The sequence below is a fragment of the Fukomys damarensis genome, unplaced genomic scaffold (assembly GCF_012274545.1).
Source record: "Fukomys damarensis isolate Sample0158 unplaced genomic scaffold, DMR_v1.0_HiC HiC_scaffold_16, whole genome shotgun sequence".
In the NCBI taxonomy this organism is placed as follows: domain Eukaryota; kingdom Metazoa; phylum Chordata; class Mammalia; order Rodentia; family Bathyergidae; genus Fukomys; species Fukomys damarensis.
In genome coordinates this window covers 133,463,471-133,479,577 of record NW_022900928.1, presented here as the reverse complement: position 1 = coordinate 133,479,577, position 16,107 = coordinate 133,463,471, and the positions used below count along the sequence as shown (strand labels likewise).

General features: G+C 46.2%; 1 protein-coding gene across 7 annotated transcripts in view; it reads left to right on the top strand.

Moving 5' to 3' along the window:
• The window catches only part of Col6a3 (collagen type VI alpha 3 chain), a 72,183-nt gene that overhangs the window by 7,881 nt on the left and 48,195 nt on the right, over positions 1-16,107 (top strand). For 4 of the 7 annotated variants that reach the window (XM_010626129.2, XM_010626126.2, XM_010626128.2 and 1 more), the window contains exons 2-4: positions 5,264-5,384; positions 6,873-7,484; positions 12,771-13,373. In XM_010626129.2, the coding sequence (XP_010624431.1) occupies positions 5,294-5,384; positions 6,873-7,484; positions 12,771-13,373 (1,306 nt within the window). In that variant the 5' untranslated portion in view covers positions 5,264-5,293. The remainder of the gene's footprint in view (positions 1-5,263; positions 5,385-6,872; positions 7,485-12,770; positions 13,374-16,107) is intronic. The other 3 variants (XM_010626133.2, XM_010626132.2, XM_010626131.2) reach the window with 2 other exon arrangements.

Genomic DNA, 16,107 nt, shown 5'->3' with positions numbered 1-16,107 from the left:
AACAATAGCACAGATTTAATTGCAAACAAACAAATGAACAAATACTGGACAGCTCAGCTGAGAACTATGAGTCACAGACCGGCTCCTAAGCATCAGGGAGAAGTGCATTGGACAAAGGTGTTTTTCCCACTTGGGAACTCAGCTCAAGCAAACCACATGGGCAGATGAACTGGGCACCCCATGGACATCCTCTCCCCACTGCTTCTCAAAGTCCCAGAGCTCCTCCCCAAGCCCTCCTGGCCCTGCCCTCTTCTTGTCTCAATGCCTTCCCATTCTGGAAGAAGAATTCCCCAGACTGTGTATTTATTCCATTGCTTTGTGTCCCAGTGGGGAGCCCTTCCTTTAGGTGGCTCCTCCTCCAGGGAGGAGTGACATTCAGCCCACTTAGGTTTGTTCTGCCTAAGATTGCAGTGGGCCATGGCTTCGAAAGGCCTTAAGGGGTTCATCTCATCAGCATTTAAATTTCAATGAGGACTACTGAAGATGAAAAAGTATTTTGGAACTGTTGCAATGTGCCCTGCTCAACAGCTAATGATGCACAGCGGTCCCTCCATTCAGGAGCTTAATTTATCCCATGATTCCAATTCTGGGAAGATGGCTGTGTTCCGGTTTGTGCCAGGAAGAGCCTATGGTCCTGTTCATCACCTGATGCAGACTTTGAGAACAGAAGCAAAATCCTTCAGAACATTTCTGTTTGTGAGCTGAATTGTTCTCGAACAGAAGCATTTGTAGATCAGTGATTACTGTGCACCAGAATTCAAAGAAGTCCGAAATGTGCGGTACAGGGATGGATGAAAAGCCATTAGCAAAAGCTACCCAGTACATGATCCCCTGAGCCCATGTGGGTTATACATTCCAGTGCTTTGTGGTAAGGCCCTATAGTATTCCTGTGTTCTAATTCTGGAAAAAAAAAAAACTACTTAAAATTGTTCATCTTGTACACGGAGTAAATACTTGAAATAATTGAATTGGATTCCCCCAAAGATTTGCATTAAAACTGTTTGTTTCCCCCTGGTACTGGGGATCGAATTCACGACCTTGTGCTTGCCAGGCAGGCGCTACATCCCAGGCCCTGCACTAAAATTTTTGGTTGAAGTTGTGACGTCTAAACCTTGGGGAGCTGGGGAGGTGGGGCAGAGCTTTTAGAATCGCTAGGAATATGGGTCCTAAGCCCAAGAACCCTACCGTCCCGGATGAAATTTGTACACTATTGAGGAAGAGCATTAGACCCTTGGAATCTGTTCTACCCTGTATTAAAACACTGGTCTAATTACAGTATCATGAGTTGTTTTGATAAGAACGAGCTACATCCCTGGGAAACATCCAGGAGAACGCTTACTCCTGTTCCAAAGTCTGAGGATCGATTTTAAGAGAAAGAATCAGAGAGGGCACACACGGTGCGCTTTGACACCATCCTGTGGCACTCTTTGGCGTTGGAATCAGGGTGCACACAAAACACAGCTTTCTCTGAGCAGAAGCCCAGGGCTGCGCCTCAGCATGTGGAGAGGATGGCCGAGCTGTACGCTAAGGTCTGGAAGAACTTGAGCTTGGGAATCGCTGGGAGGGAGCGCTGAGCCCCAGAGCCTGCCTCTGTGTGCTGTGTCCCCTTCCGCAGCGCCATCCTCCCCGCTCTGCTGCCGCTTTGTCGCTCTGAGGATGCTTGGCTTCCTGACCACTATGAGCACGAATCCCGCTCTCATTCCTGGTACGTTTCCAAGAGACAGCACTACGGACTGCGGTTTCAGCTGGTGAGGCCCCTCCTTCAAGTTCTCTGACTCTGAGCCACAGGCTGGGTTTGCTTCCGCGCAGGTGACACTTTTGTTGACTTTCCTTCCAATTCATTCATCTCTCTCCATCCTGCCCATCTCTGGCAGGTTAGAGGCCCACGCTGTGTCCTGCTCTTCCTCAGCTGGTCCCGCCCTCAGCGGCAAATCCACGGGCTGAGCCTCAGCTTTTCTTCCTGTCCTGGGCAGCAGGCTCAGAGAGAGGCTTTGCTGTGCTCGGCCTCCTCACCACCTTCCGAAGTGGTCCGTCGGCACCCGGTTCCCTGCCCCGTTTGTGGCAGACATCTGCCTCCAGTGGCGAAACTGGGAATGTGAGGACACCCTTGCCTTTGGCTTCTTTAGCTATGAAGGGGAAAGGGAACACTTGCATTACCATGGAAATCCTTGAAAAGAACCCCGTGCTAGAGATGCACCCATGGCAGGAGAGAAGAAGAGCCAGGGCTTAGGTGGAACCCACTGTACTGCTCTCAAGGTGCCCCTGGGGGTGGAAGTGGCTGTCACACCCGTTCTCCAGCCTTCATCTCACAGTCCTGTTGTTTTGCTGTCGTATTTTTTCTCTTCGTTTCCAAATATTATTTAGAAGCAAGGATAAATATAGTGTTAGTGGAATTGCTTCTCCCTTTTAACTCTTAAACTGCTTTCACCTTAAAAAAAAGATTGCCCCACTTACATCCTGTTAAACCAATGGCCACATTTTAAGGGTGCCTACTTTTTACCCTCTCTTTTAGAAACCTGCAGGTGATATTTCCTGATGTTACTTCTTTTTTACTTATATGACTATGCTAGAAAACATATAACATAGAGTTGACTGCCTTTACCCCTGTGGTGGCCAATCATGATCGTCAACTTGATTGGATTGATGAACACCCAGGAAATGGTCTGTGCATTTCCAGAGATGATTGGCATGTGGGACAGCAAACTGAGTCAGGAGTCCTGCCCTAAATGAGGGAAGATCCGTTAGACAGGACAGGGGCCCGGATGGGACAAAAGCAGGAGGAAGCCCACTACAACAGGCTTTCTGGTACTGGTTCTTTCCTGGCTGCCATGAGGTGAGCAGCTTTTATACACCACTCCCTTCCGCCATGATACTTCTGCCTTACCACAGGCCTAAAAGTAATGGACCCAGCTTGCTATGGACTGGAATCGCTAAAACTGTGAGCCAAAATAAGCCTTTCCTCCCTTAAGTTGATTTTCTCAAGGCATTTTGTCATAACCATGCAAAATTGGCCAACACAAGCACTTTTGAGTGTATAGTATAGCCATATTTACTGCATACATCTTGTGCAATAGATCTCTAGAACATTTTGATCTTGCAAAATAGTTATTATATCTGTCGAAGAGTGACTCCTTTCCCTCTGTGCCAATCACCGTTCTTTCTGTTTCTAAGTTTGACTACTTTAGATACCTCATACAAGGGAAATTAAGTGATACTTTTTGTGACTGACCTATCATCCTGTATCCCCAAGGGTCATTTGCACTGTGATACGTGACAAGATATCTTTTAAGACTGAATAGTGTTTTGTTGTACGTATATGCTGCATTTTCTTTATTCATCTGCAGAATGACACTTTTGTTGTTTTACTTCTTGCTTTTATGAATAAGTCTTCACTGAGCATAGCTGCGCAAATATCTCTTGGGGATTCTATTTTCATATATCCCTATAAGTGAGTTTTCTGGATCATGTAATAGTTCTGTTTTAATTTTTTTGAAGAATTTCCACACTTGTATGTTTGAGCCCTGCCATTTTATATTCCCACTAATAATACATAAGAGTTCAGATTTCTCTACATCCTCATTGACATTTATTAGCTGTCAATAAACAGTGGCCATTCTAACAGCAAAATATCCCATTGTGGTTTAGACTTGCATTTCTCTGACAGTTAGTGATGTTGAATATCTTTTCACATGCGTATTGGCCATTTATATATCTCTTTGGAGCAATGTCTATTCAAGTCCTTTCCCCAATTAAACTCAGATTTGTTGTTGTTGAGTTGTGTTCTTTATATATTCTAGATATTAACCCCCAAACAGACATGTGGTTTGCTAATACTTTCTCTCATTCCCCAAGTTGTGTTTTAACTCTGTTGGTTTTTTTCTTCTGCTGAGAAATGTTCAAGTTTGATATAGTTCTCTTTGTCTATTCTTTCTTTTGTTGACTTTGCTTTTGGTGTTATATCCAAGAAATCATTGTCAAATCTTATATCATAAAGTTTTTTTTTCCTATTTTTTATTCCAGGAGCTGTATTATTTTACATTTAGCTCTTTAATGCATTTAAGTTTTGTTTGTACATGGTATAATTTTTTATATGGTTCATGGTTCAACTTATTCTTTTGCATGTGGATATTCAGTTTTCATAAGACTTTTTCACCCTCCCTTTCTTTCCTTCTGTCCTCTTACACTCTTCCCTTCACGTCCCTTCTCTTTTTTTTCCTTCCTTCCTTTCTCCTTTACTTCCTGCCTTCTGGAATTGGGGATTGAACCCAGAACCTTCACACTGAGCTATATACCTAACACTTTTATTATTGTTGCTGTTATTATCACACATTTTGATAACTTGCATCACAGAGGAAAAAACAGCTTATGGTGGGCAGAAGGCAGCAAAGCAAGCAAGAAACCTTAGCAGCTTCTTTCTTCCCCCTTTATCTTATTCAGACTACTTAGGGTGAGCAGCACTCACACCCTTAGTCCTGATGCCCTTCAGCTTTGCATTGTACCATGAATCAATCACACATTCTAGGTTCAGCCACCTTTTAAAAAGCCCCACCTAAGACTGCATGAGACTTTGGGGGCCATCTGGACACAGCTGCAACAATGTTCATTAAAAATTTAGTTGTGCTCTTCTACTGTGCTCAAGAGCATCCAGCCAGGAGGTGATCAGCTCCATCTGGAGTTCTCTCTTTAGGCAGAGAGCACCTTCTCTCCACTGCCCACTTCCCTCCTCCCTCTCTCCCTCCCTTTCTCCTCTGTGTGTATGTGTATATGTGTTTGTGTGGGTGCATATGTATCTTCTGTCATATGTCAATGATCAGGATATATTCGGAGAAATGCCAAATTGGCCATTTTTGTCATTGCCTTACAATCATAAAGTGCACTTACACAATTCAATGGCTGTGATATTACTAGGTGATGCAACTTTATGGATTCTGCTCTATATATCATATCTGTCACTGGGCAAATGTCATCATGCAACATGTGACTGTGTATCAATTCTACTTAACTATTGTCTATCATCTCTCTATATATCCATCACCTCTCTCTCTCTTTCTCTCCCTCTCTCTCTCTCTCTTTCTTGTGTGCATTCATCCATCCATCCAGCATACCTGCCTGCTTGCTTGCTTTTCCTCTATTTGATGCAGGCTGAAAGTGATTCAGGCACAGTCTCCTCTCAGAAGCCTGGAAAAGACACAGGAAGTACCTCATTTCGAGGACCTGTGCAGCATGAGAGTGATCGCTGTCTTTTGCCCATCTTCTCTTTCAGGTTCACACTTGGTGCTTGGACAAATTCAGAATGAGGAAACCCCAGCATTTGCCCCTGGTGGCCACCTTTTGCCTCTTTCTCTCAGGCCTTTCCATGACTTATGCTCAACAGCAGCCACCAGGTAAGGTCCAGAAATGCCCTTCACTTTATAAAGAGGAGCAAAACCCCTTGATTTTTAGGGCTTAGACACCATGGATTGGACATAGTGCTTAGATATCCTTTTAAAAGATGGCTCAGATATTCATTGCAGGATCTTGACTTAGCTTACTGATCTTTCCAGGTATTCTTTATTCAGGTTGAGATGCATTGTTTTTGTTAAAAACTGAGTTTGATATCTTGGAGTTGACTTAAAAGGGGCTTTTTCAGACATTGGGTGCAAGCAGAAGGTTTTTATCATAGAATTTCACCACCTAGAGCCCTTTTCCAACTTCCTGGCATTGGTTGGTCTCTGAGGACAAAAAAATAGGGAGAAGACAACTACTGAGAGTAAAAATACTTTTCCCTGCAAAGCAACACAACACAACACAAAACAAGACAAAACATCACTCTAGATAATTCTGGACACAAAAGACATTTTTCATCGAGAGTCATTGGATCTTTAAAAATTGTTTCCCAAAAAGACTTTAAAAACCCAACTCTAATAACCCTATGGAGAATTTGGTTTCAGAGTTTCAGGAAAGGGAGAGAAGCTTCACGAACTGCAAGGGGCAGTTGATGTAGGTCCCTCTCCTTTCCCTGGAGAGCAGGGCCTCCATGGAGCACCCCAGCCTGCCAGGTTGCCCTAAAAGGGGGGTGTGGTTAATGGCACAGGAACTGGGTTGGGGCCTCAGGTTGGCCCGAGAGGTAAGTGGAGTCCCGGAGCCAGCCCGGGCCTAGTACTGGAGGGCTCCTCCTGGGTTCTGATGGCCCTATTCCTGGAGTGGCTGTTTGAGGGAGACTGGATGCATCTGGGAATGGGATCAGCTTCACCAGTGTCTGTGAAGACACTCTGGCTCTGAAAGCCAGCAGTAACTGCTGCAGTTAGAAAACTAGGTATGTTCAAAACCGGGGCCACATGAGTCTTTCTCCTACTCTGTACTCATGCAGGTATTCCTGAAGAAGAAAAATTTATCATATTTATATTTTGTGAAAATTACTCAGAGCATTGGAGGTTAGTTCTTGAAAAAACAGCAGTGGTTTTCAGGTTTCCATCCTATCCAGGCTCGGTTTCATACCCCTAATTGGGAATGAGTTTCAGAGATGATGGGCAGTCACCAGTGATGAGTGAACCTCTGGTCTGGTCAGGGGGTCTTGGGGGTCAGATTGCCACAGAGAACCATGCTTGAGTCCAAGGCACCCCAGTAGTTTTCTCCCATTCTGGAGCACATGTCCGGCCCCTGAATGGTGGTCACCAAAACTGGGGACTTGGGCCACAGCTGAGCATGGCCAGCTATTGGGTCCTTGTGCCTGGGTCCCACTCCTCAGGTAAGTTAACATCACCCTCCGTACTGCAGGCAAGATGTGACTGATCAGGACCAAAGAGTAAGCTGAGTTTGGGTAGGAAGTTTTTCATTGGTAGGAAGTAATGACTTGAACAGTGGAAATTCTAAACCAATGTCTTTTTTTAAAGATGTCAAAAATGGTGCCGCTGCTGATATAATATTTCTAGTGGATTCCTCTTGGAGCATTGCAAAGGAACATTTCCAACTCGTTCAAGAATTTCTATATGATGTTATAGAGTCTTTAGCTGTGGGAGAAAATGATTTCCATTTTGCTCTGGTCCGGTACAACGGAGACCTACACACTGAGTTCCTGTTCAATACGTACCGTACTAAACAAGAAGTCCTTTTCCATATTTCCAACATGTCTTATCTTGGGACCAGCAATCAGACTGGAAAAGGATTAGAGAACATAATTCAGAAGCACCTCACTGAGGCTGCCGGAAGCCGGGCTGGGGCTGGAGTCCCCCAGGTTATCATAGTATTAACCAATGGACGCCTGGAGGACGCTCTGCCCTCAGTGGACTTCAGGGCAGCTGGCCTTAACGTGTTTGCAGTTGGCGTTGAGGATGCAGATGAAGGAGCCTTAAGAGAAATAGCAAGTGAACCACTCCATATGCATGTTTTCAACCTAGAGAACTTTACCTCCCTTCGTGACATAGTAGGAAACTTTGTGTTCTCTGTGCATTCATCCCTGAGTTCTGCAATGGCCAGGGACACGGAAATCCTTAAGTTCTACGCAGGTAATGGCTCCCTCGCCAGGCTGCTCTCTGCTGTGCTATTCTCTGCTGTGCTGTTCTGTGTAGTTAGCGCAGCTTGGCATCTGCTGGCCATAAAGCAACAGCATGGCTAGGAGAGGGCGGGGCGTAGGGAAGAGATGAGTGTTCACAGGTTTAAAAACAAAGGTTTGAACACCCTTTGGTGGCCTCCTCCTCCAACCCAGCATGTACCTGTATCTAAGCGGAGGACTTTGCTTTGGAGAGAGCTAGTGTCTTAGCTCTGAAAGCTGCTTTCTGGCTCAAGCAATCCCTTCCTTAGGAAAGAAAGCCTTCACCTGCTAGGTGGGCATCCAGTGACCCCTCTTGTCTGCTGGTGCAACAGGGGCCCTCACTCCTTCCTGGAAGGCTCCACATGGGCTGGGGGAGAAGAGGGAAAGAGGCTGCCCACTTCTGTGACCAGCGGAATAGCAGAGAGCTCCCCTCTCCTGCTCTGTGGAATTTGTTTGAGAGAATCAGTAGAATCAGAGTTGTAAGAAAGCTGAGATGTGATTAAGCCCAAGCCTGGAAGGGATGGAGTCCGCAGGGTAGGCGGGTTGGACACAGGCAGCTTGTGGAGGAGCTGGTGCTGGATCCCTGGGTCTGGACTGCTCCTGGGTCCTGCCAGCCATCGTCATGTGTACCTGCAGGCTCCCCAGGCCCCACCTGGAGCACTGATGATGCACAGTTCTCTCACCAGCCCCTGTCAGCTTCCTAGCCTACAACATTGAACTGGAGGAATCTACGAGTCCCATGGTGCACTGGTCCGGATGAGTGTCCAGGGCTGGCCTCCCTCAGATGGGCAGGGTGGAGGGTTCCCTGTGTGAGCCCATAGCCACTTGGCACCTGTAGCTGGGTCAATAGGGCAGAGGGTTACAGAAAGCTGAGAGGAGAGGAGAGGGGTCCTCTGAGATGGCAGGAAGAGCTGTATCTTGAGATGCGAGGGAGACAGGAAATGGGAAAGCTCACGGGGGTTAGCGTTGGTCATCTTGATAAAGGAGGTGGCCAAGGAGGGCCTTAGTTGGGCCTGGGAGCCGGAGAGCTCAGAGCTGTTTTGGAGCAGTCGCTGCAGGGGTGTGATGTGGGCCATGTGAAGCACAGGAAATAGCTGCTGACCTGCAGCGATGCCTGGTGCAGCCCGAGATGACCAGCTGGGTCCTGTCTGCAGCCATTGGAGGCTCTCCCAGAACCTGGACTTAGCAGATTTGGAGCTTGCAAAGGACAATGATGGAGATGGGTGGGAATCGTGGGGCAGGTGTAGGGAAACAGTGCAGTACTAGCATGGGCTTTCTGACAGGGATTCAGAAAGCAGGGTGTGAGGAAGATGGTTAGATATCAGCAGAAAGGGGCCACTGCTAGGTGCAGGCAGAGTGGAGGTGAGACGAGGAACTCAGAACTGGTAGCCCCATGGTGCTCTAGAGGGTGTCCATCTAGTGGTTCCCCAGGATTCCTACTTGAGGGCGACAAGAGAGCCCTCCTCTCCCCGCAGGGCTACTTTTGGTAGGAAGGATGGGCGCTGGTCTGGATGATGTATCTTCAGCTGCAAAAGGTCCCCTGCTTCCAAATGCTCTCCTTCTTCCCCACGGCCACACAAGTACCAGCCCTGCCTGATGACAGGTTGGCGTGGTGGGTGTCCTCGGGGTCCCCCACACTCCAGGTTCCAAGGAGGGGACAGGAGGGCACCTGAACATCCCACTCTGTTGGGCACAGTAGTCTCAATGTCAGCCACACACTGATCTCTCACCTTTTGGAATACAGAGGCAACAGCAGTGGAGGGGTCGCAGGAGAAAGGGGCATCATTCCTGTTCTGCATATATCGGCAAACTTGAGAAAAGGGACTGATGAGTTTGCCTGCATGCTTAGCCATTAGATAACCAGACATAATTAAGCTCACATGAGGAGTGTGAAGTGAGCCTGCTGGCCCAGTGCCTTTCCACACAGGTGGCAAAACCTTTGTTTTTATGCCAAGAAGGCATCTCTGTGTTCTATTGTCCAAGCCACTAGCAGCACCGGGGAGGAGTATTAATCTGTTTGCTGTCTCTTCTGATTAACTGCATGGTGCCATCCCTCTGGTCGTGTGTCCCACTGCATGTCCCACAGCAACAAAATCTAGCAGGATACATGAGACCTAGAGCCAGAATGGCATGTCTCTGCTGTCAGTTCCTGCAGGAGGCTCTGGGAGCGTCTAGGAGAGCCTGCTGAGGAACTGGACCTTCTCTTCTCAGTGCCTGCTCAGCGGGATGCTTCTGCATGCAGGGGTCTGTTGGTCATAAAAGGAGCACTTGTCACATATAACATGTCAGTCACTGCCTCTCTTTCAGGCTCTGCTCAAGTCACCAGGCTCTAGGGGTTGTGCTTTCAAAAATCCCTTTGTGGGCCAGGGATTTAGCTCAGTGGTTTGGTGGCCTGCCTTGCAAGCACAAGGACTCGAGTTCAATCCCCAGCACACACACACACACACACACAAAATCCCTTTGCCACTGCTTTTAAAACAGAGATAACTAAGATATAAAATCTTTATTCTGAAATGGAAGCTAAGCTAGGTGTGATGGTGCACACCTGTCATCCCAGCAGCCAATCGCCAGGAGTTCAAGGCCAGCCTGGGCAACACAGTGAGAAGGGCCATTCTGCATTATATGACTAAATACCAAGGCAAGGGCAAAAGTAAAAAAATGTGTGAGTTCAAGGCCAGCCTTGAGATTCTATCTCAACCAAAAAAAAAAAAGAAAAAAAAAAAGAGCTAGACAGTAGGATTTCTGCACATACTTTCTTTTCCGTCTGTGAAATATGAAGATTTCCAAAATTTGTGCATCATGCCTATGAGTTTGTGTTTTGCACAGGAAATGAGAATTTGCTATTTATCTTAACACAGGGAAACATCATATGGGCTGAGGAAGGCATCAGTTCCACACCTCATGCCCAGGAGAGTGACGTTTCCAGTGTTGCTCAGGGAGCCCAGGAGTTTCCCTGGGACCCTGTAACACTTTCCCACAGCAAATGATACAGAGGGTGTGACACCCAAGCCACCTCCCACCTCTGACAGTGCAGGCAGATCTGCTGTCTTGCAGTGAACATGGGTCGTTGGTTTGCCTGCTGTGCACCATAGCGCACAGCTCCCGAGTCGCGAGGCTTTGGCTCTCCCAGATAACAAAGCATGCTCTGTGTGTCCCATGATTGTGTGTGGAAAACGATGGTGTTTTTTATTTGGCGATGACAAATTATCCAATGTGTTTTTATGACCCGCTGCAGTAGAGGTTCAGCCTCTTAGAAATGCTCAGATCCCCCCCCACCCCGTGTTCACACGCCATTCTAAACTGCAATCCAAAATGAATTAATGAATGAGGAAGGAATAGTGTCACGCTGTGGTTATGTATCATTTTTTATTGGCCTAGTTGGTTACAGTTAATTCGTTGGCCTAGGCCCGGAAACGGAAGGAATTTCGTGACACGCTTTGCAGTTTCCATCTCATGCTCAAGGCGAGCCTTTCCGTGGCTGCTTCGGCATTCATTCTCCTGGGCTCTGAAGAGTGGCAGAGGCTTTGGGGCTCTGAGCCAAGACCCAGTATTATTTGAAAAGTCTGTGGAATGGCTATGAGAAACTCAAGATTAATTAATTAATTAATTAGGGTAGCACAATTATCCTCCTTCTGTCTCATGAGGAAGATTGAGATAGCAATATTTCCACATTGGCAGAGCTGTTGTGGGCTGGTGTGTAACAAGGGGGAGAGAGAACAACATTCCCACAAAGAGGCAGGGTGTACAAGAAGTCCCTTCTCTAGAGCAAAATGCTTGATTTTTATGAGAGGGGAATAGAATTCTTTTCCAGAGTGAAAGTAAAAACAATTTAGCTGGCATTAAAAAAAAAACAAAAACAAAACTTACATATGAAGTATTCCTTGGCCTTAAGATCAGAATGAATGGTTTTACCTAAATATTGCCCAAATAGAGCTTTCTAGAACCCCGGAAGTTTTGCACAAATATCTCTTCTTTGTTAAGGTATTAAAAATCTTCATCAGGAATGATTTCACTTTTTCTTTTTGCCGGTGTAAGCCAATCTGACTTAAGCGTTCTACCTGAGCCTTTGGAATATCCTGCCTGGTTTATAGACTCAGATTGCTCTCCATTGTTCAGAGCCTTTGTGGAGCCCTCATTCTTGGTAACTGAATGGAATGTTCATGTTTACCATTATGGGGAGGCAAAGGAGGTGTGGCCAGCCTTTCTTATGTCCTTTGTACTCAGGGTCCTAGATAATCTGTTCAGGGTGTCATAAAAATAAGTTTGGACAATTATGGCATGGCTGGTTTCATATCACTCTGCTTAACATTGTTCTGCATTATATGATTGAATACAGAGGCAAGGGAAAAAGTAAATTAAAAAAAAAATCCAACCAATTCCAGACCTGCATTCAAGTTTCACACAACTCAACAGATTGTGAGAAGGAAAGATTGAACCAAAAATTCCTCCAAGTGTTTTTATTTTATTATTATTATTATTTTTTTTTTTTGGTTTTTTGAGACAAGGTCTCACTATGTAGTTGAGACTGATCTGGAACTCACTGTGTAGCCCAGGCTGGTCTCAAACTCACAGTGATCCTCCTGCCTCAGCCTCCTGAGTGCTGGGATTACAGCCTCCAAGTGTTTTTAAAATGAGAACTGTAAATTAAATTTGAGTTCTGATTCACAAAGTTGCATGTAGTCGGCCATTTTGACTTTTAAGGAAAAAAATAAAGAAACACGATTTAAGGAATCAAGTAACATTCTGGGGTGATGAGTCACCAAGCTATGACTCTGGATTCTGTTTCCTCAGCTGTGGATTTGCATAACAAATTCCCATAATCACTTGAAGAAGCAGGAGAAATGATCTCAAGTTAGACATCATCTTGGGATTTTTATTAGTCTACTCATTTATTTTCTCCTGCAGGTATGGTAACATCAAGCCCCTTTCCCTCTAAAATTCAGTAGAAACTTCCAGAATAAGTAACTGACATTTCCCCTTAGAAAAGTGCATATGATGTTCTGAAATTTAACTACGAAGTTGGCATAAATGAAAATTTGATGTCAATGTCTCATCTCAGACCATAATTTCTAAGAAGTTGCCTCTTATCCATTCAGAATGCAGAACTCAAAGAGAATTTCACGTTCCTTAATCAACAATGTGCTTTGTCCATATTTCGTGTTTCTTATTGGTTTCCAAAGAAACATGTCAGAACACTGAATGATGCATGTGATCACTTGTTCTAATGCTTTCACAATTTTTGCATTTCTTTCTTTTAAAGACCAAGACACTGCTGACCTTATTTTCCTTATTGATGGATCAAACTACACTGGAAGATCCAATTTTGCTGTCATTATCGACTTCCTTATAAATGTCATTGAGAAACTTGCACTTGGACCTCACCGTATCCAAGTGGGGGTGGTCCAGTATAGTGATGAGCCCAGAACCATGTTCTCCTTGGACACCTACTTTGATAAGGCTAATATTCTAGTTGCAGTGAAGTCCCTCGAGTTTATTGGTGGGGAGGTGGCTAACATCGGCCAGGCAATTGACTTTGTGATAAAGAATCACCTCACCCAGGCAGGGGGCAGCCGAATAGAGGAAGGGGTCCCCCAGCTGCTGGTGGTCATAAGTGCTGGTCCTTCTAGTGATGAGATCCCCGACGAGTTTATGGCTCTGAAAGAGACTAGGGTGTTCTCATTCGGCCTTGGAGTCCAAGCAGCCCCCAGGGCAGAGCTTGTGCATATAGCTTCAGAGGAGAGCTTGGTGCATATGGTCCCGGATTTCAGTAGCTTGGAGAAGCTCGAGACGCAAATACTGCCGGTGATTATTGCAATTGCCCAAAGAAAACTTTTGTTACAATCACCAACCTTTGCCACTCAAGGTATGTATGCTCTTCTCACCATCCATGGGAATGGGGTATGTTGTATGTTGGATTGCATAGGAGTAAGGTGGGCACCAGAGAGAGTCATCTCAGGAAAACCTCTAAGTACCTACAGTCCAGCCCTTTCATGATAAACTGGCTCCTGGATGTGATGCTTGTGATTGGTGTGGTGTTTCCAAACCCTAAAGATCAACAAGTGCATGAAAGCTCCAATTAGAGTATGAGTCATGGAGAAAGTGTGTTTTCAGGCTCCCTCAACAAACTGGTCACTTTGAGAGGTTTTTAAATATCATTGTATTATCTATTTATAACCCAGCTATCCTACAGACGGATGTGTGGGCTCATTACCATTCTGAGAAAGCTATTTCAGGATAATGACACCTACTTCTAGGTCAGCATGTGGGAAGTATGCTCATAAATAGTCTTTCCCCAAATGCAATTGAAGGAGAGAGTTGTCTCCTTGAAGTCCATCTGTGCTGGGCATTGAGAGGTACATTTTGAAGGTAAGATTCAGAAGAGCACTTGTTTGGTGAAATGTGTGTGGAACGTTTTTTCCTGTGGCTTTCATGTTTAGGAGTAACTTATTAGAGTAGCAAGACTCTGACATGTACTCAAATGCACGGTCTTTGGCAACACAGTCAACTGGAGTTAATTAAAAATCACAGAGCTAAGAAATGTGGATTTAACAGTTGTGGGAGATTAGAGAGGTGGTCAGAAATGCACAGGTTCTCCCCTACCCTCCTTGGACAGAGACATCAGTCACTTTCAGGACTGTGTCAGTTTTTTGACCTTGGTCAGGCTAACTGGGTGCCATTCAGGAAATCAGGGACACAGCAGCAGCCCTCAGTGGTTTTTAACTCCCTTCCCAGCATTGTCTGCTCACTGAACCACTCTAACAAGGCCAGTCTTCACAATCCACGGTCTTGTGGAATGCAGTGGTCTTCTTTGCCCTTCCAGTGTCTCATCAGAGGCAGGGCTGTGTGAACATCAGCAAATGAACCGGATTCAAGTGAGATTGGTTAAATTTTCCTCTGCGGAGCCACACATGTTCACAGTTCATTTGTGGTGATTTTCTCAGTGAAGGATCTGGGGCTGACAATTACTATAATAAGGTCCTGCCTCACCCACTGCCATAGGTCTAGTTTTCTTTTGAAAAAGGAGTGACAATAATTTAAAAATAAACCGTTGTACGAAACCAAGAGCACATTTTAAAGTCTTAGGTAAAAGCTTCTCTATTGGCTTCCATGTGGAGCTGATCTCTATCTCACATCCCTTTGCTAATTAGCAGGTTCAGGAATTACATGAACAAAAGGGCACCATCCAAGCATCTCCTTAAGAGGTTGTAAAATGCAGGTGGAGATGGCCTAACTTCCTGAAAATGACTTCCGGGCAGGGCTTGTGTTGTCATGACAACTGTAGACACAGAGCTCAGGGCCTTAGTTTGGACATCAGCCTGTGTCAGGGGCTGTGGTAAGAAGAGTGTGTGAGAACTGCTTTCCAGAGAAAGCATTTTGTTCACAAGGGCCAGTGAATGGTTTAGAGCTGTCTCATTCAGGTTCCAGCTTTTCTCTTCCTTCTAGGGAGATGAGAGGGAGGTGGAAGTTGCAGCAGAAGTGGGCAGGGACAAGTGTGCAGGCCTTGCCTGCCTGCTGCTTTGAGCTCCTTTGCTTGTTTCCTTGGTGCTGTTCTGTGGCCCTGGCAATTAAGGAAACAATCAAGAGACTCTGCAGCCTGTTGAGGTGACTCTGGCTCGCCCACTTTTGGAAGCAAATGATTTCCCTAGGATTTTGTAATGCAGAGGAAGTGCCCTGGCTGAAGTCAGCAGACCTGGCTCGTGGCTCCTGGTTCTGGGTCTTCTGTTGACAAGTTGGGTGATTGTGGGCAGGTCCCACAACCTCTCTGAGCTCTGCCTCCTGAAATGCTGGCAAAGGAATTGCACTAGATGAAAATATTTTGTTCTGGAGAAGGTTCAACTTCTTTACTAAATGGGCAGCACTGCTCTCATTTCAGATTTTCTCCAGCTAGAGTTTAAATCCTTTGTAAACATTATCTTCAGTCTTAGTGATTAGCTTGTAAATATTCATCAGATACACTTGACTGTCTGGTGTACACCGGACACCATGCCGAGGGCTGAAGACACAGTGCTGGCCAGCCCCAGACATGGCTGCCTGTCTCTTACAGCACCCCAAGAAGAGGGCAGTGAAAATGTAAGCCACTGAGCAAGCAAGACATTCCCACAGAGTGATAAGTCATGAGAGGCACCACAGGGCCTTGTGGGAGGGAAGGTGGAGTAGGGCTCAAGGGTGTGGCTGAAAAGCTGCGGGGTGGAGAGGAGAGGAGCAGACAGGATGCAGGGAAGAGTGTCCTGGGCAGGAGGAAGGTGTGGCCCTGCCAAACCTCAGAGCACTGCCCCTTCCTGGAGCCTTCTGGAAGCAGCAAGGCTGGGGTGCCAGTGACTATGGAGAGGGGTCCAGGCTCACTCCATATGTGGGAGGCTGGAGGAGCAGTTGGGCGGGGCTTGTAGAGTCTGGGAGAGCACAGGGTATTTGGGGCCGGGGCACATCTAGGGTCAGAGGAGGGGCTACAGGGAGTGTGGCTGGAGAGCAGTGGGGTATCAGGGCGGTGGCTGCGTGGGTGGGTGGGGGAGGAGAAGCAGGCCCTGGGGTGGAGTCTGGGGAGGGGAGATGGGTTTGGTGGGAGACGCGGGAGGGGGAGGGAGGGGGAAGCCCAGAGA